This window comes from Rhinolophus ferrumequinum, chromosome 15 (assembly GCF_004115265.2).
Source record: "Rhinolophus ferrumequinum isolate MPI-CBG mRhiFer1 chromosome 15, mRhiFer1_v1.p, whole genome shotgun sequence".
NCBI classification, from domain to species: Eukaryota; Metazoa; Chordata; class Mammalia; order Chiroptera; family Rhinolophidae; genus Rhinolophus; species Rhinolophus ferrumequinum.
This window is the reverse complement of record NC_046298.1, coordinates 27275457-27300698: the sequence shown is the minus strand read 5'-3', so window position 1 is coordinate 27300698 and position 25242 is coordinate 27275457. Positions and strand designations below refer to the sequence as shown.

Here is a 25242-nt window from a genome sequence, read left to right as displayed (position 1 = left end):
TGTATACCCTTTTATAAATTTCAAATTCTGTATCTTGGTCATGTATTGCCTAATGATACAAAATAAAATTCAAAAGACCTTTAAAAAATATTAAATTTAAAAAAACTTTAAAAGCCCCACGTAAACATGAAGGACAGGTGGACAAAAGAGCCGGTTTTAAACAGAAACAGGCAATTTTGCTTTGCAATGGCATACAGCCTTTTGTGTTGTCATGTACAGGCCTGCAGCTGACGGTCTCCAATGAGTTTCATCTTTGACAATGTCACCATTTCCCTGACGTGGCTCCTCTTTCCCTATGTCGGAAACTTGTCCTGTATAATTGGTATGGGAGATGGCCACACTTTTGATCCTTACTACCCCCCACCCCCAGGTAAGAGGAATCTCTGAGCCTTGAGTCAGGATGTGTCAGTGAAGTTTTGCTGCATTAACGAAGCATCCTAAAACTTAGTGGCTTACGGTATTTATTATTTCCCACGGTTCTTCATATTAGCTAGGTGGCTTTTCGTATAGGGATTGGCTCAGCTGGGGCTGGGTGGCCTAGGAAGGCCTTGCTTACACGGCTGGTGGTCAGCAGGATAACGGCTAAAGGCACGTGTTGCTCATCACCCAACAGGCTCGCTTGGCTCGCTTGTGTGGTGGCAGAAGGGAGTGAGAGCAAGACCCAATTGCAAGCATAGTTCAAATCTCTACTTGTGGCCCTTTCTCTTTTCTCTTTTCTTTTTTTTTAATTAAAGTTTTTGGGGTGACAATTGTTAGTAAAGTTACATAGATTTCAGGGTTTACAATTCTGTATTACGTCATCTATAAGTCCCATAGTGTGTTCACCACCCAGAGTCAGTTCTCCTTCCATCACCATATATTTGATCCCCTTTAGCCTCATCTCCCACCCCCCACCCCCCTTACCCTCTGGTAACCACTAAACTATTGTCTGTGTCTATGAGGTTTTCTTTCTCATTTGTTTGTCTTGTTCTTTTGTTGTTTTTGGTTCATATACCACATATCAGTGAAATCATATGGTTCTCTGCTTTTTCTGTCTGACTTATTCACTTAGCATTATAATCTCAAGATCCATCCATGTTGTCACAAATGGTCCTATTTCATCTTTTCTTACCACTGAATAGTATTCCATTGTGTGTATATATACCACAACTTCTTTATCCATTCATCTATCGAAGGACATTTTGGTTGTTTCCATGTCTTGGCCACCGTAAATAAAGCTGCAATAAACATTGGAGCACACTTGTCTTTATGTATAAATGTTTTCAGATTTTTTGGGTAAATACGCAGGAGAAGGATTGCTGGGTCATATGGTAATTCTATTCGTAATTTTTTGAGGAACCTCTACACTGCCTTCCATAGCAATGGCCCTTTTTCTAATGACCCAAAGCAAGTTTCATGGCCAACCCCAGATTCAACAGGTGGAGAAATAGACTCCACCTGTTGATGGAAGGAATGGCAGAGCCCCAGTACAAAGGGGCATATGTACAGCAATGGGAGGGATTGGTGCTCACCAGTGTCTCATTATGGAGGCCACATGAAGAGTCATGGAGAGCTGGGTCTTTTCTGCTTGGCTCTGTGTAGGATCTCTCTCCTGGGTCATTGTTCGAGGAGTCGGTAATAGAGTGAAGAAGATGCTCCACTGGGTGTGAGAATGCTTTTTGTTGGTAAGAATAATAAAAATAATAATAGCATTATTAATAGTCCAGCCAAGCAACTTTCATGTATAATATCTCACTTAATCCTCACAACAACCCTATGAGCTAGAGTTATACCATCTAAGTAACAGCCACTCATCACATGAGCTACTGAGCAATTGAAATGTGGCTGTTCTCAACTCAGATACACTATAAATATAAAATACATTTTGAAGACTTAGTTCCCCTTCACCCCCAAAAAAGAATGTAAAACATCTCAGTAATAACTTTTCATATTGATTACACATCGAAATTGGATACATCAGCTTAAAGAAAATAAATTATTAAAATGAATTTCACCTGTTTTTCACTTTTTACAATGTGGCTATTAGAAAATTTTAAATTACACATGTGGCTCCTACTAATTCTCCAAGTACAGGTAGGGTTGCCTAAGCCACGTAGCTGGTAAGTGGCAGCACAGTGATGCAAGCCAGGACTGTCTGGCGTGGAACACAGCTCAGGATGTTAGGCGCCTGCTGGATACACAGCACACGAGTCGGGGCCTGAGGGCACTACCCCACATCCTGCAGGGAACAGTTACTGCCCCAGCCTGATAGCAGCTGAATCCAATCCATAACATTTCAAAGTCCTATCTGGGCCTTGGGTAAGCTCCATTCTGCCCTGCAGGGTGCCCCAGCAGGACGGGTGCCCCAGACTGTTTTAGAAAATCCAGGTCCTCTTTGGGTTCTAGGGCTCCTTACAGAAACCCCCCAGTTCAACATAGGTCCCCAGGGAAATCATGGAGGCCTATAAACCCCTCTCCTAACCCCAAAACATCTCTGGTTTTACCCTGTGAGAGCTAAAGATTCTGAATCTAGGCCCATAAGTGCTCAGCATTCCCGAAAACCCTGGGTGGGGGGAGGCAAACAGGGAGCCAGCCCTGTCTCAGCACAAGTCTGCCCCAGTGAATGCAGGTCTCAAACTTAGCAGTCGTCTGAGCTTAGGCAGTGTGCTAAATAAAATGGTGTCCAGAAGCTGGGGTTCTTATCCCAGCTACTGCTAATATGATAAGAGACCCTGAGATAAACCCTCGTCTTGGGCTTCCATTTCCTTCCTCGTCACATTTTTATTGATGGCTGCTTTGATTGGAGTAAAATGAGAACTTACATGTGAAGATGCTTTGGGGGGAAAAAGGTTTTAGTAATACAAATACCTCTGGCATTGTTCAGGTTTCTTCCCATTTGCTACCATTTCATCAAAAAAATAACAAATGCTAAGTTACATAATCTTTAACTCCCCAATTTTATAGAACTTGAATTTGGCATAAGTCAAAATTGACTGTATGTAGCCCTGCTAAGACCTTCAGTTACATAAGGACTTGCCAGTAATAAACAACCAATAGTTAAAAACTGGAGCAAATGGGACAAAATGCAATATTTGTCAACTCTGCATGGTGAGTTCAAGGGTGCTTGTTGTATTACTGTCTGGAATTCTCTGTGTGATTAAAATTTTTTTCATAATCTAAGAAAAACTGCAATAAGCAATTATTTACATTAGCTCTAAGGGAAAGGGACTGGCATTCTTTTTAATTTTAAAAAAGTTTTTATTGGGGAACAGTGTGGTTTTCCAGGACCCATCAGCTCCAAGTCAAGTCATTGTTTTCAATCTAGTTGTAAAGGGCGCAGCTCACTGGCCCATGTGGGAATCAACCCAGCGAACTTGGTGTTATGAGCACTGTGCTCTAACTAATTAAGCCAACCACTGCCCCTGGCATTTTTTTTTTTCTCTTTCAAAAGAAATAGATGGTGACACCCTCCACCATCACCTCACTCGAATAATCCAATTTCCTCTCCTTTAAAGACTTGTTAGACCTTGAAACTTCCCACCCACCTTCTCTATCATTTTATTAACATTGGGAAATATATTTCTAATGCTTTCTAATTGGAATTAGCAACCTTAGCACTCAATTTACAATATTAAAAATGGCATGAATTTTAAGTATGCGGAAGTCACATACTTTATGTGGATGTCATTGTGATTTTCTTTAATGTGTTTGTACAGATTCCTACTTCTGCTTAACTCCAGGTTAGGCTAAGACCTACATTGGATGCTCTATCTCCATTGTAGTTAAGTAACACGAGCTGATGGGGAGAATCCAACCTCCAATAGAAACCGCATAATGAAAATCAAACAATTTCTCCTTCAGAAGCTCCTTCTCATCTTGCACTCCCCATGTCTTGTGTACATTTGCATGGCAAGCTATTTTGTTTCTCTATCGTGGAAAACTTTCTACATTTCTGAAATTGTATTAGGGGTCTTATGGAACAATTTGCATAAGGTGAAATTTGTCTCAGGCCAGCGTTAGGTAACTCGGCGCCACCTACAGACAGATCCAGGAATTGCCATTATTCTTCAGTCTATTCAGAGTCACCTCTGCATGCACACACAGCTGTCAGGATGGGGACTTCCCTTGCAATCGATCATTCACAAGACAACGCAAGTCTTAGAGTGACTTAGATGTACACAGGCCATTGGGCGGTACAGAAAAAAAAATCTGTGGAAGATGAGAGTCAGAAAGAATTGTAGAGCTGAAGTCCTTCGCAGGGTAGCAAGAATATGAGGCAGGAGGAGAGGATGTACAAAAAGGGAGGTCATGGATGTATAGAAAGATGGGATCCCCAGGTAACTGCAAGCACCTCACGACACTGGGAGTTCAGGGAAATGTGGGGAAAATGAAAGATGGTGCTGGAAAACTCAAAAGGGTGACGAAGAGACTTAATGCCAGCCAGTTTAAAGAGATTGTTTTTAGGAGAGTATGCAGGTTAAGTACCAGGAAACAGGCTCTGATTTGGTGTGCAGGAGGTTTCCTGAGTGTACTAAAATGTGGCAGGAGGAGAAGTTAGACTGGGATGCAATAGAAGCACAGGCCCCCACCGATCTCACAGAGACCTCTGGAAAGGGACGTGTCACGAACTGAGTCAGGAGAGCAGAACATTTGCTCCCACGCATTGAGCAGCCACTGGATGCAAGATGTCCCTGAGGAGGGTATGTCACCTTGGGAGAAGCAGCTCCCTTTGGCTAAGGGGAATTCCTGGAGGTGGATTCAGCTCTGAGCCCTCAGCTGCTATCACACCAGGATGCTGGGAGGTCTTGCAGGGTAGAATCTGGGTGACACCCCCAAGACATCCACTACAGAGGATATACAAGGATCTTTAGGCCACGGAGTTACATGATCTGTAATTATTAGTACTGTGATTGTTACTAATACTCAGTAATTTTAAGGAATAAATGGGACTACAAAGAAGAAAACAACTGGTGCAGAGTTGATTCTAAAAAATGGGTAATTGCTACTATTATGTTAACATTACATTAAAGTATACCCTACTTTTAACAGGCTAAGTGCTTAAATGTCATCCTATTATACAAAAAGCTACAATATTTGTAATCATTACATTCTAGATACTTACTCAGCCATGGTCTCATTTAAACCTGACAATAACCCAGCCAGGAGTGTTTCTCACTTCATTTTATGGATAAGGGCACTGAGTCTCAGAGAGGTTACCTGAGTCATCAGGTTATGCAGGTAACCCAAGGCGCCCCAGAACCTCTCATTTGCAGTTTCCTATCCTTGCCATTCCACCACACTGCCCAACGTGGTCAGATGGTTCCATCTACCATGCTGGCTGGTGATTTGTGAGTGACATAAACAAAATGACAGATTACGCTGTTGTTAACAATTGGACATTATGAGTGAGCAAAGACCTAAAAACTGTGAGCTTTCTTCTCCACTTTCTTTTTAAATAAAAGTTGCATCCCATTAATGTCAAATATCAAAGCAGTGTGTACAAATTTCAGTGAGTGACAGCTTTTAAATTTTTTATTGAAGCATAACACACATAAAGTGCAGAAAAAGATACAGCTCAATTAAATTTCACACAAAGATACAGATTTCTAACATCACCGAATAGTGTGACCTGTATTTGAAACTTATATAAATGGAATCATAAAGTATATTCTCTTCTGTGTCTGACTTCTGTTCAATAGTGTTTTTGAGATTTATCCATACTGTTGTGTAAAGTTGTGATTTCTTTCTCTTATTGCTGTATAACATTCCACTGTGTGAATATACCTCAATTTACTTATCCATTTTACTGCTGATAGGCATTTTGAAGGGTTACCCATTTGGGGTACGATAAATTGTGAAGCCGTAAATATTCTAGTGCATGTCTTTGGTGCACATTTCTGTAGGGTTTATACCTGGGGGTGGAACTGCTGGGTCATAGGATCATAGCATGATTTTTAAAGTTGTTGTCTCCATCTCTTTGTACTCTGAGCATATCTACCCTTTGCTGGAAGCAGTTTCTAAAACCACTTTGCGGTCTTCTCCGTTGGGTGAAATCACTGGGAGAGAAATCAGAAAAACATCCATTTCTCTGCTTTTCAGTCCTGGGCAGTTTCAGTTGGCACTAGAGTTCAAAGAACAGAACAAATTATTTTTTCCAGAAAGGTCATTGACAAACAAACTGGATTTTGCTAAAACCATCCTTCACGTATCCATAAAGAGTTAGCGTTTTCTTGTTCTAGAATCTACATTATATGATATTAACAATAGCCAAACCAACATTCTTTTGATTAGAGTTGGCTGGTAGAACTTTCTTCCATCCTTTTACTTTTAACCTATCTACATCACTGTATTTAAAGTGGACTTCTTGTAGGCAGTATATGGTTGAGTCTTGTTTTTTTAATATCCCATATAGTGCAATAATTGGTGTGTTTAGACCATTTACAATTAATGTATTTATTGATATACTAGGTTTAGGTCTATTATTTTGTTATTTGTTTTCTGTTTGTCCCCTCTGTTTACCAGCCCTCCTCCCCTGCTGTTTCTCTCCTTTCTTGATTTCTTTTAGATTATTTGAATATTTTTCATATTTCATTTTCATTTATTGGATTTTTTTCGGTTATATCTCTTTGTATTACTTTTTAAATAGTTGCTTTGGGGATTTCAGTATACATACATGTATCTAACCTTTCAGAGTCTACTTAGAGTTAATATTTTACCACTTTAGGTAAAATGTTGAAGCCTTACTAGCATATAGGTCCCTTTGCCTGCCCATTTTTATATTATAATCATCATATGTAGGACATCCACATACATTGAAAACCCCTTTCAACAATCATACATACCTTAAAGAACTTAAGAGGGGGGAAATACTCTATACATTTACCAAGTTATTGGCCATGTCTTGTGCTCGCCATTCATTCTTGAATTTTCAAGTTTCTCTCTGGTATCATTTCCCTTCAGTTGGAAAGACTTCTATAACATTTCTTTTAGTGTAGATTTTTCTGGCAACAAACTCTCTGAGAGAATTTCTTTATTCCTGAATGTCTTTATTTTGCTTTAATTCCTAGATGACATTTTTGCTGGATATAAAATTATGTGTTAATAGTTCTTTTCTTTCAACACTTGAAAGATGTTGTTCACTGTCGTCTGACCTCCGTGGTTTCTGAGGAGAAATCTATAGTCATTCGAATCACCATTTTCTCCATATGTAATGTCATTTTTTTCAGACTGATTTCAAGATTTTTCTTTCTCTGATTATTTGCAGCTTGATTATTATTTGTGTGGGCATGGTTTTATTTATTTATTTTTTTCCTTTGGGGTATTCACAGATCTTCCTGAATCTTTGTGTTTTGCCAAATTTGGGAAGTTATTCTTTCTTCAAATACATTTTTCTACACCAATCTCTTTCTTCTCACTGGTACTCCAACCACACAAATGTTCTCCATGTTGATATTATTGTACAGATTGCTGATGCTCTGCTCATTTTAAAAAAAAAATAATACATTTTCTCTGTGTTCTTCAGATTGGATCATTTCTTTTCCTCTATCTTCAAGTTCATGGGCTTTTTCCTCTGTCATCTCTATTCTGATATTGTACTCATTCAGTGAATTTTTTATTTCAGATATTGTGTTTTTCATTTCTAAAATTTCCATTTGGTTCTTTTTTATAGTTTGTTTCTCTGATAAGAATGTCTATCTCTTCATTCATTTCAAGAGTCTTTACTTTTACTTCATGGAGCATGGTTACAATAGCTGATTAAAAGTCTTTGTCTGATACTTCCTACATCTGGGTGTCTCAGAATTGACATCTACTGATTATGTTTTCTCTTGAAATCTGATTACATTTTCCTAATTCTTTGAATAGCAGATAATTTTGGATTGTATTCTAGATAGTTTGAATAGTATAGTAAGTTCTGAGACTGGGTCCTGTTAAAATGCTCCAGAAAAATGTTGATTTTGTTTGTTTTATTTTAACAGGCAACCAATCCAGTTAGGTTCAGACCACACATTCTGACTGGCCTTCTGAGTGGTGGTTCCCATGTCAGTTCAGTTTTCAAAGTTGCTTTGGTTGCTCCACTCAGGCACCACTCAGGGAGTTGGTTTATGTTGTAGTTTAGTTCACAAAGCCTTTGCTATGTTTCTTTGGGCCTATTCTTCACATGCATAGGTTGTGGGTGAGCTCATGATTTATTCTGGGACATACATAGAATTAGGGAATCCTTATCTCTAGATCTCTCCTTGTCAGGATTTCTCCCACAATCATCAGCTCTCACAGGTCCTTTTTCATCATTCCTCTGGTTAGAAAGATGAGTTTCCTCTTGGGGATGTAAGTGTCTGCATCACCTCATGCGGTTCATGCAGAGAGAGGACAGCCTGGGGCAGAGTCAGGAGAAAAGGAAAGAGAAACAGCACAAAACAAAAACAGGTATTTCCTCTGTACTCTCAGGCTCACTGCAGCCCTTTTCCCAGTTCTCTGGCTAAACAGAGAGGATTTCTCTTGGGGCTTTTGTTTTCTTCACTCAGTGTGCAGTTCCATGACTCAGGCTACCCTAGGGACAAAGCCAAGAAGAGAGAGTTTTTTTTCTTTTTTCAAAGACACAAAACAGGAAACTCCCATCTTTATGGGAGATTCTTGAAGTTTTGACTTTCCTCCCCAATCTGTCTACTGTTGTTTATTTTTCAGAGTCCTCAGGTAGTTTAGTTTTGAATTCTGTCCAAGGCAGTTGCGATTAATGGAAGAAGTAGGATATGGCGAGCTTACTCCATCTCGGCTGGCACCAAGAATGACGTTACTGTTTCCTAAGCTTCTTCACAAATATGTTCATTTGCCAACGATTTCTCGAGCATTAACTGTGTGCTAGGCTCTGTGCTAGGTGCCAAGTACGTAACAGAGAACTAGGCAGACACTGACTGCACTGACAGCCTAACAAGGAAGAACGACAGTGAATAAGCAAGCACATAAGGGATGAGTGTCACCTATGGTAGGAGAAGCAGCAAAGCTCTGGCAATAAAGGGAACCTAAGAAAGGCTTCCCCGAGGAAGTGATGTTTAAGCTGAGAACGAAAGGAGGAGCTTCAGTGTGAACAAGAAGATAAGCAAGAGCCTTCCCGGTCAGGATCAGGGTACTTGCTGGCCTTGAGGTGGGCAAGAGGTGGCATGTTCTAGAAACTGAAAAACAAGGTCTCAGTGAACACATAGAGGAGTGTGACAGGAGATGGAGAGGCAGTCAGGACGGCAGATCATGTGCGTCTTTGCAGGCCATGTGAGAGATTTTTAATTAATCCCCTTGAGAAAATGAGAAGCAAAACAAACCCATCGTTTTGATACATTTGCAATCTGACCCCATTTTACAGACGGGGAAATAAGGCCCAGAAAGGTAGTTTGGGGCATGGTATTTTACAGATGAAGCACGAAGACCCAGACAGGGGGTTTGTGTGAGCCACAGAGGGACTAAATGGCAGGAAACAGACTCGCAACCCAACAGTCATCATCCCGGTTGCTCAGTGCTATTTCTGCCCCTCTCACCTGCTCTGGGACGTCTCAGTGTAACCTCTGAGAACACCAAGAGCTTGTGCAGCATCTTTACCTTCATCTGTTTATCTTTGCAGAGCAGAAAAGGTGTGAGGTGGATGACGGCACGCATGCATGCGTGTATGAATACACGTGTTTGCATGTTCTCAACTCTGGTAACAGTTCTGTTTTCAGCGGTTTGTCCCAAAGCGTGATCCACCAGTTCACGACCCCTGGGGAATTCACTGTGTTTGCCCAGTGCACAACCAGCACGCGGCATGTGACAGCTCAGAAGCAAGTGACGACACGAGACAAGATGGAGAGGCTCAGTGTGGCTGGGTGCTCCGGCCTGCTCAAGTGAGGAGGCAGCCCTCTCTGCTGGGCTCTCTTCCGGGACCCTGTGTGGATTCAGGTGGCGCTCGATGGAGGTGAGTCTGCAGAAATGGCTAAGGTCAAGGCAACCTTGATTTCCCCCAAATCTATCCCAGGCTTTAATAAATACTAACAGCAATCACTTAACAAGTTAGATTTTTAACTATTCATTTATTTAGCACCTCTTGTGTGCCAGGAACTGACCTAAGTGCTTTACATATACTAGCCCACCCAATGCATATTATCTCCATTTTACAGATGAAGAAATGGAGGAAAGGTTCAGAGTCAAAGAGTCAAAGTCACAAAGCTAGTAAGCTAGTGAGAGCTCCCAGCCCTCAAAAGGCCCTTCTTTGCATGCCCATAGTCCTATTACAAGAACTGAACTTCTAATCCACTCCTTGTTGGGGGGATTCAAATAGGACTGGGAGTGCTACCAGCTGGGCCTGAGCATTGACTAGCTTGGCACAATTATGTTGCCCCAAGTCAGGCTGATATTCAGCTGCACACACTGCTACAGCCATAGGAGCTGTTATGGCTGGCATCCATTCAGATTGGTCAGTTTGTTTTCTGATTGGTCACAGAGGCCATTCTAATTGGTCATCATGTCCATTTTGATTAGTCAAGGTGTCCATTCTGATTGGTTATGGCATCTATTCACATTGGTCGCAGCAATATTTCTCATTGGTCACAATGTCCATTCTGATTGGTCACAGCATCCATTCTGATTGGTCAGTGTCTATTCTGATTGGTCACAGTGTCCATTCTGACTTATCAGAACATCTATTCTGATAAGTCACTGGGTTGGTGCCCACACAGTTTCAGGTGTTAAAATATTTTGAATAATACCCGTTCTCTCAATAGAGACCCTCCCAACTAAGACCCATCCTTACCCAAGGCAGCATCTTTCCCCAAGGCATGGGCCAGTTTGAGATCTGGACAGAGGGCTGTTGATGTAAACTGCGAAGCACAGAGCTAAGGAGGTGATGGCGTGACTTCACATCACCTGACACCACCCGGAGCCTCACTCATCACAGTGACTTACAGGATTGCTAATATAGTACTTGAGGCTCCTTCCTGTCTGAGGTGCTTGTTGGGTGAAGATGGCTACTGTGTGTACCTGGGAAACTTAAAATAATCCTTCATTTATTTATTCATTCTCCAAATAGAGTTGAGTGCATACTCTTTGCCAGGTGTGGGAGAGGCAGCAGTAAACCTGAAGGTCAGGGCTCCTGCTCTCAGAGGGCTGACATCATCATCGTCGCCGTTGCCATCTTCATCATCTTTACCATCACCACTCAAACAAGAAACACACTCACTTGGTTTCTATTGGAAAGAATCCTAATTTGTTGGTTTAAATCATAGTTCGAGAGTCAGCCACAATATTCAGCATCCAGTTAGGACAACCAGCCCCAACCTGAAAGGCAGCGCCATCATGATTGGAACAAGCTGGGTTCTCCTGTTGGGCAAGGTTTCAGGCAGTCAGCCGTGGAAGTGGAAGGCAATGGCTTCATTTGCTCCTCTTGAAACAAGACTTGAGGCTAATTCTCATGCAAAAAAAATCAGCCATACTCTCAAGAGATGCTTCCTTTTAAGCCTTCCTCCCCGCAAGGATATCGCTATCAACGAAATGCTCTAATATTTTTATTATACACTTTTAAGTTTACGGGTAACATATGCGTAGTATAAATATATGAGAATATACAAATGAGAAGAGAGGACCCTAAAAGAAACATGACTCATGAACCCGATACTCAGAGATAATCACTGTATATCCTTCCATGTCTTTACAGCTGTATCCATATCTATGTCTATATCCAGAATCTCACTTCAGAGCTTGAGTCTGAGTCTGAACTATCTCAGTATAATCGACTACATGGTTCTTACCAACATTCTTAAATGTGTCTTACCCCGCTTAGGACCAGGGGTGACTTACACTGAGCTGTCGGTTAACACCCACCTGGCTGAGTGAGCCATGCAGAGGGGCCCCTCCCCGACAACCTGACCCTGGACAGAGCAGCCCAGCAACGGATGGGCTCAGGGATGCACCACCCGGAGATCCAAGATACAAGCAACACCACCACCTCCGCACTCTCCACAAGCACCACAGTCCACTTCATGGAGCCTCTGTCAGGGCTTCAGGCTTCCTGGGCTTCTGACTACTTGGAGCTTGGACAGGACTTACTGGTCAACGTCTCGGTGACTCATGGCATCCTAGAGGAACTGACCTTTGAAGTAGCAGGACGCAATGCATCCTTCTCCCATGAACAAGAGAGCCCCGGGCGGCCATCTGGGATTTACTATGTAGCACTTCCTTTTGAAGGTACTTGGGGTTTGTGGCTCCCCTTCCAAACCTCCATTCTCTTTCCTTCCTGACTTAGAGTCCAGGGTCCTGCCAGCTAGTTTTCAGTGTGTCATGAGCACAAACATGGTTCACAGCATCCAGCCTGAATCACAAAATAATGAAAAGGCCAATATTATCTGCCCTCATAGAGCTTATAGTCACAGAGGTTCTCAACTTCTGACACTTGGGACTGGATCACTCTTTGCTGAGGGGGCCTGTCCTGTGCGCTGTAGGATGTTTCGCAGCATCTCTGGCTTCTATCCACCAGCCTCCTAAGTCATGACAACTAAAAATGTCTCCACACATTGCCAACTGTCCCATGGGGAGTAAATCACTCCCACTGAAAGATAGCAGCAGCATTTTGATTTGTTCCATCACTTCTAGAGGAGACTGTGGTTCAGGAAACTGCAGTCCATGCCCTTGGGGAGGGAGAGAGGTAAAAACTGAAGAGTGAGAGAGAAAGGGACAAGAGAGGAAGTGTCATGATGCTGGCTGGAATAGAGACAGGCAACAGAATGGCTGGGGATAGACTGGCTGGCACCAGCCAGAGAAGAAGACCACAGCAGACATTACTCTGATTACTCTAAAAGGCAACATTGTATGCGTAAAACATTCAACGAATGATACAGAATTCTAAAACATTTGTATCAGTTATGATACTTTAGGCTATAAGTAACAGAAAGCCAACCTAAGTGGCTTCAAGTTCAAGGCTTTATAATCTCACCGACCAAGAAGTTAGGAGGTAAGTAGTTGCAGGGTTGATTCAGTAGCTCAGTGTCACCAGCAAGGATCCAGGATCAGTCTACTGTTCTGCTCTACCATCCTCAGAGATTTTGCTTTGTCCTTAGGCTTGCTTCTCATGCAATCATGATGGCTGTCGCAGTTCCAGGCATCACGTGTCAGCCCAGCATCATCCAGCAGAGAAGCAGCCCATTTCCTCCTGTACACCTCTTTTTATCAGTGAAAAATCTTTCCCACCCGTCCCCAGCAGTCTTCTCCTCAGACACCATTGGCCAGGGTGGGGTCATGTACCCCAGCTGTAAGGGATGCTGGACAGCAGGTAGGCAGCATTTTCAGGTCTGCAGGAGCAGGTGGCTTCTGGCAGCCAAGAGACAGGCATGAGTAATAGCTGTTAGGTAGGCAGCTGAAAGATCACCTTGAATGTGTTTGCCAAGATGCTTTGAGTAGCACGGGACAGAAAAGCAGCTCAAACTGGCTCAAGCCAGAAGGAAACTGACTTGAAATCAACTCAGAAAATGAAAAGTTCAGGGTTTAGGTGCAACTGGATCCAGACACTCAAGGTCTTCAGAAATCTGTGTCTCTCCATCTGTTGGTTCTATGTTGCTTCGTTCTGAGTCCCTCTTCCCAAGCAGTAGCAAGATGGACCCAGGCTTCAGTCCTTAACCCCAGAGAAGAAACAGCACCTCTTGTTTGATAATTGAAGTGGAAGTCCTGAGGCTGCCACTTACTGGCCCAAATTTGGTTCCTAGTCCCTCCTGGACCCCTTGATGAAACCAGGGGAGGTAGTACTCAGTTTAGGCAGATCATGATCACACATCCATCCTGGAACACGATGTAGGGTTGGCTTCACCCAAACCAAGGACTGAGAGTGGGGGAGAGATGGTTCCCCAGAGAAACTATCACCCGTAGGTGCCATTACCGAAAGAAAGGGGCATGTATGCCTGGACAGGGGAAATACCATCAGACATCCATTCTATTCTCCACAGCCCTCTGTTTCCACTTATGGAACTGGAGGCTCAGAGAAGTTAACTGACTTTGCGAAAGCCATTCAGCTAATTCATGGCAAGACCAAGGTAGCAACTATTTTTCCTGAGTTTTTAATTCAGGGTACGGAACCATCTTCCTACTTAAGGTTAAGAAAGTCCTCTGTATCTGGCATCTTAATTTGCTTTGTATAATTGTGTAAACCTTTGAAGCTATAGTTGTGCAAATGAGATTTCACTGGGAAAGAGTTTTCCAAAGATCAGTAGTACCCAGATCTTAAGATATCCAAGTCACATGGAATAACCCTAAGTTCCTATCTTAACCACTACTCTTGAATTAGACATTAACCATATTCACATTTCAATATCTTCACAGCATATTGAGTGTACCTTCTGCATTATTTTAACTTAACGCATTACCATTCTTTACAGATGTATAGATTACAAAACGATAGTGAATATAGCACAGCATTCAGTCCTTCTGGAGCCCTGAGAAATAGGGATTGCTTTCAGCCTTTTTATGGATGAGGAAGCTAAGACTCAGAAAGAATACCTAACCTGCCCAGGTGCACACAGCCAGTAGGAGGCAAATGAAAGTCTCTGGAAACCCCACAAGGGGCTGAGGCCGGCCCCCACCAGCTTGCCAGAGCTGTTATGCTCATCCCTTCTCTGCAGTCAATGAAGTCAGTGTGGTAGCTTACTGGCCCGAGTTTGGTGCATGAGCTGCCTTGGTGGGAATATCCACACTATAGAAATTAGCACATGCTACAAATCAGGGCGCCCCATCCCAACCTCCTCAACTGACAGTTAAACATGGACAGTGTACAGCTGTGGATGTATGATGCTAAGTCTTGTGTCTTATCTGCATTGGCAGCTGTGTGTCTCTCTCTTAACTACCAAAGGTGTCTTTAATCCAATGGTGAATACGGTGGTTTTGCTTTTGACCATTTCCACATGACCTCAATGTTGGCTGTGTTCCCCTACACCATTTCCAAAGACAGCAGGTCTCCTGGGACTCTTCAACATACCCTCTGACTCTGCCCTCCGACAACTGTATAAATACCACCAAAGTTTGACACCCATCCCCACTGTGTTTACAGAGCCTTCCAGTTTCCAGGAACCATTTGGAACAAAGGCTGAGGAAAACAGTGTGAGTATTTTTTTTAAACACTTAACCTCACAAGAAAAAGATGTCCAAGCACTCTGTTTCACTTTGGGGTTCTGGTTTTTCAGTGCCAATAACCGGGACACTTTTGAGGTTTCTTCTGGTTGACTAGAGACCCAGAGGGATTGAAACCAAACAAAGCATGTTCTCTAACCACAACAGAATGATGTTACAAATCAATAATAAAATCTCAGGGGCCGGCCCGGTGGCTCAGGCGGTTAGAGCTCTGTGCTCCTGACTCCGAAGGCTGCCGGTTCGATTCCCACATGGGCCAGTGGGCTCTCAACCACAAGGTTGCCGGTTCAATTCCTCGAGTCCCGCAAGGGATGGTGGGCTCTGCCCCCTGCAACTAAGATTGAACACAGCACCTTGAGCTGAGCTGCCGCTGAGCTCCCGGATGGCTCAGTTGGTTGGAGTGTGTCCTCTCAACCACAAGGTTGCCGGTTCGACTCCCGCAAGGGATGGTGGGCTGTGCCCCCTGCAACTAGCAACGGCAGCTGGACCTGGAGCTGAGCTGCGCCCTCCACAACTAAGACTGAAAGGACAATAACTTGAAGCTGAACCACACCCTCCACAACTAAGATTGAAAGGACAACAACTTGACTTGGAAAAAATCCTGGAAGTACACACTGTTCCCCAATAAAGTCCTGTTCCCATTCCCCAATAAAAAATCTTTAAAAAAAAAAAAAATCTCAAGGACATGTACATATCTTTTAGACATCTTGGAAATTAAATGGCACACTTCTTTAAAAAAGAAAATCAATGGGTCAAAGAAAAAAATCACAAGGGAAATTAAAAAATATTTCTAAGTGATAACGACAATACAACCTACCCACATTTGTGAGACGCAGCTAAAGCAGTGCACAGAGAGAAGTTTATAGCTTTTAATGCTTATATTGGAAAATATGCCCAGGTTCTTTAGTTTCTATAACAAGACTAAGAATTCGACTCCTTGCTGTTGGCATTGATCATGCGTGCATTCAGTAAGAGTTATTGTGTTTCTCCAATGTTCAAGTCTTGGTATTAGGGGCTGGGAATATAGTGGGGAATAAACAAATGTAATCCCTGCCTTTGTGAAGCTTAGTCGGTGAGACTAACCAACAAATTAACATATAATTAGGAATTGTGACGTGTCTGACTAGAATCAACACGGTGTAGTGACAGCAACTAACAGAAGGAGGTCTATCTCGCAAATGGGATCAGACACGGGCTCTTAAGAAGTGACATTTAAGTAGGGACCTGAATATAAGATAGTCAGCCACACTGGAAAGCAAACAAGAGTGTTCTGGGTACACAGATGAGAAGGCCCCAAGGCCTATAGAGGGAGGATGTAGGAGATGACAGAGAGATGGACAGAGGCCAGATCACATAGGGTCTTAGGTGCCAAGGCAAGGAGGTTTGGGGTTTATTATCAGGTCACGGGAGACCACTGAGGGATGACTTCCGCTGTAGCCCCATGATATTCCAGGTCAAGCCCTCTGGGTCTGAGCTGTTTAACAAGTCGTACCAGAACTGACTCCAGGTGATCCCTCTTTCGAGTATCTACAAGCTCTCCATTACTGCCCAGCTCACCTTCACTCCTCCTCCTTCAAGATAGCTCTGGGGTCCTGTCCTCTGAGGAAGCTTGTGCTGATGCCAGCTGTCTACTTCGTAGAGGTAACAGCTCTGCACCCATCTCTGTACCAGACACAAGAGGAAACACATCACTAGTTTCTCTCATTTGATCCACAGCAACCCCACGAGTCCGATGCTATCAAACCCTTGGAGGAACAGAAGCTCTGAGAGGCTGAGAGGTCCCCATTGTCCCCAGAGGTCCCAGGGAGAGTGATCCAGTCTGAGATCTGGCTGGCCCCACGGCCTACGTTCTAAACCTGCTGACCCCTCTCTTACGTTCTCATAATCTCCTGGACCCCTTCAGTAAGCACTTCCTGTGCGCTGTGAAGAAGCTGACAAGAACTTACAGAACTGACCTCATTCCAATCCTCATGACAACCCTCGGGGATGGGGACTATTAAAGTCTCTACTTTCCAGAGAGGTTAAGTAACTAGTCCAAAGTCACACAGCCAAGAAGGGACAGAGTCAGAATTTGAGCCCTCAGCTGTCTGACTTGGCAGCCATGCTCAGCACACGGACCCAGAAGAGCCTCTACCTCTCAGGAGGAGAGGGTACTCCCAGGACATTGGGGAGACCATCAGGGTAGGCCTCCCTGCCAAGATGCCTCAGTTCCCCTCTTCCATGATGTTAGCCCCCGTCTCCAGGCTTCAGGCTGACCCGGAGCCCCTTCCCTGCAGATGGGCCATCCACGTGGATCCTGCATTTTGGAGAAGGTGTCTACTATCTGACTGTGATCCCCCAGTTGGACCTGGATCCAACCCCCGGCAGGGACCTCACAGTTGGCATCACCACCTTCCTGTCCCACTGTGTGTTCTGGGATGAGGGCCAGGGGACTAAGGATACCTCCGGGTGCCAGGTAAGGAGAGGGAAGTGAAGAAGACAGAGAACCTTGGTTGGATGTATCTCACTCGTTCAGGATCCCCTTTTAGTGCCTCTTGCACCACCTTGGGCCTCTGCATGGTGCCTTTGCATACGTGCCTGGAACGTGCCCCCGCCACCGCCAGTCTAGTTAACTCCTCCTTCAGACCCCACCTGAAGTGTCACTTCCTGCAGAAACTCAATGCCCTGGCTAGGTCAGATTTCCCACAGTGAACTCTCCAAGCTCACAGGCCCACCTCCTCCATAGCATTAAGTAGAGCGGTGGTTCTACATCCTCTTAGGAGATCACTAAAAGATGTCCCCTCCCTTGGTGTGCTGCGAGCCACATGAAAACAGGAACAGTGTACTATGCTCACCATTGTAAACAAATGACTGTTGAATGAATGGACAAATAACTGGGAAGCCCTGCTGATTCTGAGTTAGTGAGGGAGGCCAGAGTGTCACGTCCAAGGAACTAAACTCATAGCCGAGTCCTTTATTCAATGCCAGCTGCTGTGTTCCATGCTTTACTTGCGTTATCTCATATCAAATCTTCACAATAACCCTGTAAGATAGCTGGTATTCATATTTTACAGGTGGTAAAACAAAGGCTCAGGAAACTCAACTAACTTGTCCCAAATCCGTCACCTAGTAGGTACAAGAGCTGGGACTCAAACTCAGGTCTGTCTGTCTCCAGAACACGAACCTTACTGATACGAGGCACTGCTTCTCCAGAGCCTTGCCTAGTCTCGCTGAGCCCCTAGATGGCACGCGGCTCTATTCATTGCAATCAAATCCCTGTCTTGGGTCAGCTCAGCTCTGCCTCTGAGGAGCCAAGGCCTGTGACAGTGTCCTGGAAGTAGACATTGGCTTTGAGGCTATCAGAAGCCATCTCTGTGCCCTTTCCATGCCACTGTATATGCAGTTCTCTCCCCCAGAATGCCTTTCTTACCTACCCCACCTGGAAAACTCCTATTCACTTTTCAATCTCCTACTACAATGATACCTTTTGGGAAGCCTCCAGAGTCTGGAGTCTCCCTCTGTTGGAATGCTACGGAACTTCATACTCTCCCCAAAAACAGCAACTCCATGTCTAGTTGAAATTTCTCTCTACCTACTAGACCATAAATACCTTCTTTTATTCATTCTACAAATATTCACCATGTGCCTGGCCAACGAGTGGAGATATAATGATGAAAAAAATGGTGAGCTTTAAGTCTAGCAGAGGACACAGACAAGAGGCCAATGGCAAACACATGTCAAATGACAAGTCACAAGCAGTGTTAAGAAGCCAGGTCCCAGCATAGCCACAGACGGGGACTCAGAACTGAGTTCCTCATGGGTTTGTTTCTGCTGCGACTTCAGCTTCCTTGTCAACTCCTGCCATGGCTTCCTGCTGCCAAACATGTGGAGGTCCCAAAGCACAAGAGGTTCTCAGCACAGGCCTTTGTACCTTGGAAATGAGACCCTAGGTATCATGACCTTCTAGAGTCCTTGCTCCCAGAAGCTGTCTGATCTCTGTGTTGCTGGCACATAATACCCATGGCAGGCTGCCCTCAGAGGCCTGAGGTTCAGAAAGTGGGGTGGTATACAGGCCGGCAGCATGAGCCCTGCCATCAGACAGACTTGGGTCCAATCCCACTTCATCTATTCTAGCAAGGTGACCTTGGATGAGTCACCCCACCTCTCTGAGCTTTCCCATCTGAAAATGGGCATAGAGGATACTTTCAGTTGGGATGGAACCCAGATGAGATTTGGGGTATAAAGTACTTAGTGAGGTACCTCGCATACAGTGGACTCCATAGACTAAAGTGGTTGCCATGTTAGCCAATCTGAGTATAGAGAAGACAAAACTGTATATAAAATGGAAATCAAGGGAACAATGAACATGGGACTCAGCACAGTGATTGGGTGGGGAGCAGCATGGGTGACATTGGGGAAGGACCACTTAACTAAATGTAAATTATTGGAAAGTTACTAACTTTTCAGTAGAGTCCTGGATTCTCAGGTGATTATTATGTTATTAAAAACATACACCTACTAATGCATACAAATGTGAATGTGGGACGTACAAAGATCATGTGTAGACGTGTGTCACAAACCAAAAGTTGTATTAATCCAATATTGTGTACTTAATGCTCATTATAGACACAGATGTATAGAGATATAGCTATATAAATACAGACGTATAGAGATCATTGAGGAGCCATAAATAAGTAAATGGGATCATCAAGTTTGGATGGAAAACCACCACTGAATTCTCTAAATGGATAAAGAGAGTTCCAAATCCATGGATTACAGACCTTGTCACGGGGCAAAGGCAGAACTATGCAAGGAGTCTGAGGACCATACTCTTACTTGCATCTTTTCGCAAAGGATACTAAAGAGGCAACTACTGTTTGGAGGGGATGTACAGATTCATTTCCGATGTTCAAAGAAGCCCTCATGCTGGAAAAGGTTGAGAAAGACACTGCCCTCCAGATCTTTGTGAAAACCCAGGACGACAAAGATCTTAGGCATAAATCAAGTCTGGTCCTAGGCTCCCAGCACTGAGATAGACGTGTCACTGGCACCTGCTTGGGTTTCTTCTCTGAAACCAGCCCCACCCCTTCCATGTGCGCCAGGTGTTCCCGTAAGCCCACAGCTGCATGCCAAATGCTGGTCAGGATTGGGAAACATTGAGAAAAACAACGGAGCAAACACGGAACGAAGACCCATGTGAAATCCATCAATACACAGTTGGTGCCATGCCCACCTGAAGGGGTCAGCCTTTGCTGGGTGGCTCCTTTAAGGAAAAGAGACAAGAGTTACCTGTTGGGGTATGTTTGGGCTCTGGCAGGTTCTTCCTCACCAGGCATTGAGCGGAGAACTTTCCACGTGCCGGTGTTTTCTGCTTCCTCCCACCTCACCACCTCATGGTGGACTCTAGAATAGAAAGGTGGTGCTGGGTTGTGGGGTTGAATTAAATCTTCTTTACCCACCAAATGGCCCAAGGGGTAAATTTTAAGCTGGCCAGGGACTTAGGGAAGACCCTCTATGGGAGAGGGTGTCAAGTTTAGGAAACACTTTCTGGTGCTGAGACCAGCTCAAAGTTAAACATCTGTGCTTCCCTTTTCTGTGCATGGTTCCCCCGTCTCGGTCTTCTTTTGCTCTTCAGTGTAAAATGACCAGCTCTCCCCACTTGCCCGGGCCTGAGGGGCTCCCAGGACTCAAGACTTTCCCTGTGAAAAGCAGCAAAGTCCCCGGCACACTTAGCTAAACTGGTCACCGTGGATGTCCTCTCAGCACCTAGCCCGGTGCCTGGCCTAGAATTAGCACTCAGCAAATATCTGTCCAATGAATGAGTCTGAGGTGGGAAAACGGACTGGACTGATACACATGGGTGGGATAAGGTGGTTGTGGAGGACAGGGGACAGAGAGGACTTCAGCTTTACCCCAAACACTTATCTATAAAAGGCAAGGCAGACTGACGAGACGGGCAGTTGCCCATTGAGAATGACGGGTGCAAAGATATTTGTTACAGATAGTACTTTCTGCACTTTAGAATTAATTTTTAATTAAATGAAAAGGCCCCAGGGGAATCCTGCAGCTGGTCTCCCAGCAGGCTCCCCAGGGACGGTGTCTACCCCTAATTCTCCTCCCGTGGGTTCGAGCCACCCAGGGATGCACTCACATTTCCACCAGGGCCTCTTTGCGGTTGCAGGTGGGGCCATGGACCGCCCCCTCCCAGACCACCTCACCTTCTTTGGAAGCACATTCCTGGTGATGCCCAAGCCATCAATGTCCACCAGACCGGTGAGCTCTTTGCCACTTTCGAAGACAACCCAGTTGTCGTGACCAGCGTGGGCTGCCTCTGTGTGACCTACGTGCTGGTGGTGATCTGGGCAGGAGAAAGGACGCTCAGGATTGGGCCCCAGGAATGGGAGGGCGGGGAAGGGGTGTCCCACTGCAGAAGGTCCAGAGGATGGGGCCCAGCTGGGGAGCCGAGAGGTTAGCTGTAAATCCAGGCTTTGACCCCCGGGGGTCATCTCAGGCAAGCTGGCCCCTCGGCCTCTTTATCTATAAAAATATCCTTTGTCATCAAATTCTCGGGAGGATTATGATACTGACCATTTATTGAGGATTTACTATATGTCAGGCATTACCCCATTTAATACTTACAATAGGCCTAAGAGGAAGGTACCATGTTGAGGGGCCCCAAGATCACCCTCAAGTTCAATGAAGTCAGAAAAGCTGTTATACTTATAATCATGGTGTATGACATTGAAAGGATGCAGGTTAACATCAGCAAAGGGAAGGAGCCAGGAGACATCAGGCAAGGGCTTCCGTCTGTCCTCTCCCAGGGGAGTCATACGGACAGACGGAATTCTCCTAGCAAAGATATATGACGATACATGCAAAGTATGCCAAAAAGAAAAGCTCCCCTGAACCTTGGTATCCAGGGTTTAATTGCGGGTCAGTCACATAGGTATGGAGTGCCTACATGATTGACTTTTGTTACTCGGTCTCCAGCAGACCCATCACGCCCAGAGGTCCAAGTGATCCAGCATGGCCCAAAGCCCTCACCATAAATCACATTGTCAGCACAGACTATCTGTTGTGGTCCAAGGCCCCAGGTATTCAAAGACACTCTTAGAACGCAGAATATTCCAAGGACTTAGAGGTTCTCTTCCAGGAGCTGGCCAAGAGCCAGTCCTTTCTTTGGAATGTGCAGGGTTTGGACAACCCACGCCCGCTGATCCTTTACTGTACTCCATCGTCTAAGAGAAGGGGCAACCAAGGGTCACAGAATACAATGAACTGGTCCAAAGCCACCCTCCCAAGATCCAGAATTCAAACCCAGATTTGCCTGACTATAAGATAGGTCTGAGGATAGAAATAAGATCAAACAACAAATTGTGCAACAAATTGCAGCAACAGAGTTCTGTTCATTTTTCCAACATATGCACCATGTCTGACACACAGTGAAACTTCAATAAATACAGAGGGTGCCAAAAAAAATGTATACGCATTTTAAGAAAGGAAAAAAACTGTATTAAAATTGTAATACTCAATATATACATGATAATACAAATCACGCGTATACTTTTTTTTGGTATCCTTGGTATTTGTGAGTGTCTTAGTGAGGACATAAATAAATGAATGCAAGGATGCATTGTCACGAAGCTCTGAAATAGTCCCCATTCCCTGCCATCTCCGCACACGGAAACATCTCTGAGGAGGTTCAGATGGTATGAAACTTAATAAGATAAACAGTTGCAGCATTTATACTGCTGCATTCGATTCACCCAAGGGATTAAACATGAATACTTTAAGCACCTCAGCTGTAGGTTGCTGCCTGCAAAGCAGACTCTGAGATGGAGTTGAGTATGCAGGGTGTTTATCAAGTAGTACCTGGGATCAGCCCGTGGGAAGGGAGGGAAGAGGCAGCAGGAGCCGAGGGAGGCGTTGAGCTGGAACGCAGCCCACCGACAGCCCAGCAGCTGATCCACGGGCAGCGCGAGTGCTCCAGAACTGAGTTGAGATGCCCAGGTCTCGATCACGCCCAGGTACCACACCAATCCGCCATTGGATGTCGGCCTCCCCAGGAGGGTGTGTGACCTCAGCAGAGGTGGCTCTGGCATCCCTGACAACAGCACCTCAGCAACTGGGGCAACAAGCCCTCCATTGACAGCTGATCTGCGTGGCTCATCCCAGAGCCATTGCAGCCTCTGGCCAACTCTAGCTTTTCAATTTTTTAAAATTTTTTTGCTTAACCACCTTAACATTCATTCCTTTTAAATTCCCTGAGAGGCATAATATGGTTACCAATGCTATGAGAAAATACATATAAACAGAGTTTGTAACATTCACTAGCTCAAACATCAAATATTCTCAGCTTAATACCAAGTTCGTTTCCAATTTGACTACTTTGGGTCATATTTAATAAGAAATGGATTTTGTACTTTCTTATTTTAAAAGGTTTTGTTTTCACTTGTTCTCACCTGATGGAATGAATAAATAGCATACATGATTTTGCTTTCGTGAATGCCCAGCTTACTCTTGGCGAATGTGCAGTAGATGAACCCACCAAGCAGGGCCTTCCTAACTTGGTCCCTCTGTCCGGGTAAAGGTCACATGCTGGAGGACACCGATCCCTTTGCCCAGTGCCACTACCTTGTGACAGTCTACACTGGACATTGGAGAGGGGCAGCTACTTCCTCGAAGGCACCGGACCACGCAAGGTCTCTCAGTGGATCCATGTGTCCCACCGGCATGGCAAAGGGATGGGTGTCCTCCAGCATGTGACCTTTACCCGGACAGAGGGACCAAGTTAGGAAGGCCCTGCTTGGTGGGTTCGTCTACTGCACATTCGCCAAGAGTAAGCTTTAGCACAGTGGATTTGGTGGTGTTTTTCAATCTCTTGCTTTTTGTTTTTTTATAGGAAAGAATATTTTTGTCAAACAAAATATCACCCTAAGCCCAGTATTTAAAAAGATAAAGGAAGGGGCCGGCCCAGTGGCTCAGGTGGTTGGAGCTCCTGCTCCTAACTCCGAAGGCTCCCGGTTCGACTCCCATATGGGCCAGTGGGCTCTCAAGCCCAAGTTTGCTGGTTCAACTCCTCGAATCCCGCAAGGAATGGTGGACTCCTCCCTCTGTAGCTAAGATTGAACACTGCACCTTGAGCTGAGCTACCGCTGAGCTCCCGGATGGCTCAGTTGGTTGGAGCGCATCCTCTCAACCACAAGGTTGCCAGTTCGACTCCCACAAGGGATGGTGGGCTGCGCACCTACAACTAGCAACGGCAACTGGACCTGGAGCTGAGCTGTGCCCTCCACAACTAAGACTGAAAGGGCAACAACTTGACTTGGGAAAAAGTCCTGGAAGTACACACTGTTCCCCAATAAAATCCTGTTCCCCTTCCCCAATAAAATCTTAAAAAAAAAAAAAAGATAAAGGAGGAGTGGGTATGGGAGAGGTGGGCTCTAGCATAGTGCCATGGGGCATCTCTCTTATCCCTGCCAAAAAATTACTCAGAAAGTTACTGCAGCAGGTTACCTGCCTGCAAATCTGCTCATATATGAAGAACAGTCAGTAAACTGTTATCAATGCGTAAAAGGAAAACAGAATTTATAAGAGAGAGGGGAGAAAGAAAAGAGAAAAAATGCCTACCATTTGAAAACAATGAGTTTTGAATTACGTTTTTTCGGTAAACTGATTAGCTGGCCCATAGCTAAGAGGTCAGACTGAGCCATCTGTCCTTGAACAGGCTGACTAGAGGTAGTAAAGAGACTGTTTCACTTATTTACGGATTCTTTGAAATCCTTGAGCATTTCGCTGTGGAGCACAGAGCAGGTTGTCTCTGTAACGTCTCAGAATCTTTAGTTAAGTCTGCCCTGCACCACAGCCCTCCTCAGAACACATTAGCTTTTGCAGGAGCCTCCAGCGTTCCTTTACTGAAACTGAGGGCTCCAGGGAACACAGTTTGAGAACCACTGGCGTATTGTCCTGGAAAAAGCTCCATGGTTTTTCCAAAAATGGCATTAGGCTTCATTAGATCAGGGTACATATCTGTTTAGTTTTTATTTTTCAATCTTATTTTTATTTATGTATATATTTGTTTTATTTTTTAACTTAAAATTTTATTTTTATTTATTGCTGTGTCTTAGGTCTTCAACCAGCTGTCTAAAACAGAGTAAG

General features: G+C 44.5%; 1 protein-coding gene across 1 annotated transcript in view; it reads left to right on the top strand.

The window, feature by feature from the left end:
• The window catches only part of PKD1L2 (polycystin 1 like 2), a 64327-nt gene that overhangs the window by 7361 nt on the left and 31724 nt on the right, over window positions 1-25242 (top strand). The window contains 11 exon segments of the mRNA XM_033129226.1: window positions 220-244; window positions 246-413; window positions 9699-9916; window positions 11777-11842; window positions 11845-12180; window positions 17349-17560; window positions 19939-20089; window positions 21266-21328; window positions 21331-21552; window positions 22912-23111; window positions 23623-23769. Coding sequence (XP_032985117.1) covers window positions 220-244; window positions 246-413; window positions 9699-9916; window positions 11777-11842; window positions 11845-12180; window positions 17349-17560; window positions 19939-20089; window positions 21266-21328; window positions 21331-21552; window positions 22912-23111; window positions 23623-23769 — 1808 coding nt within the window.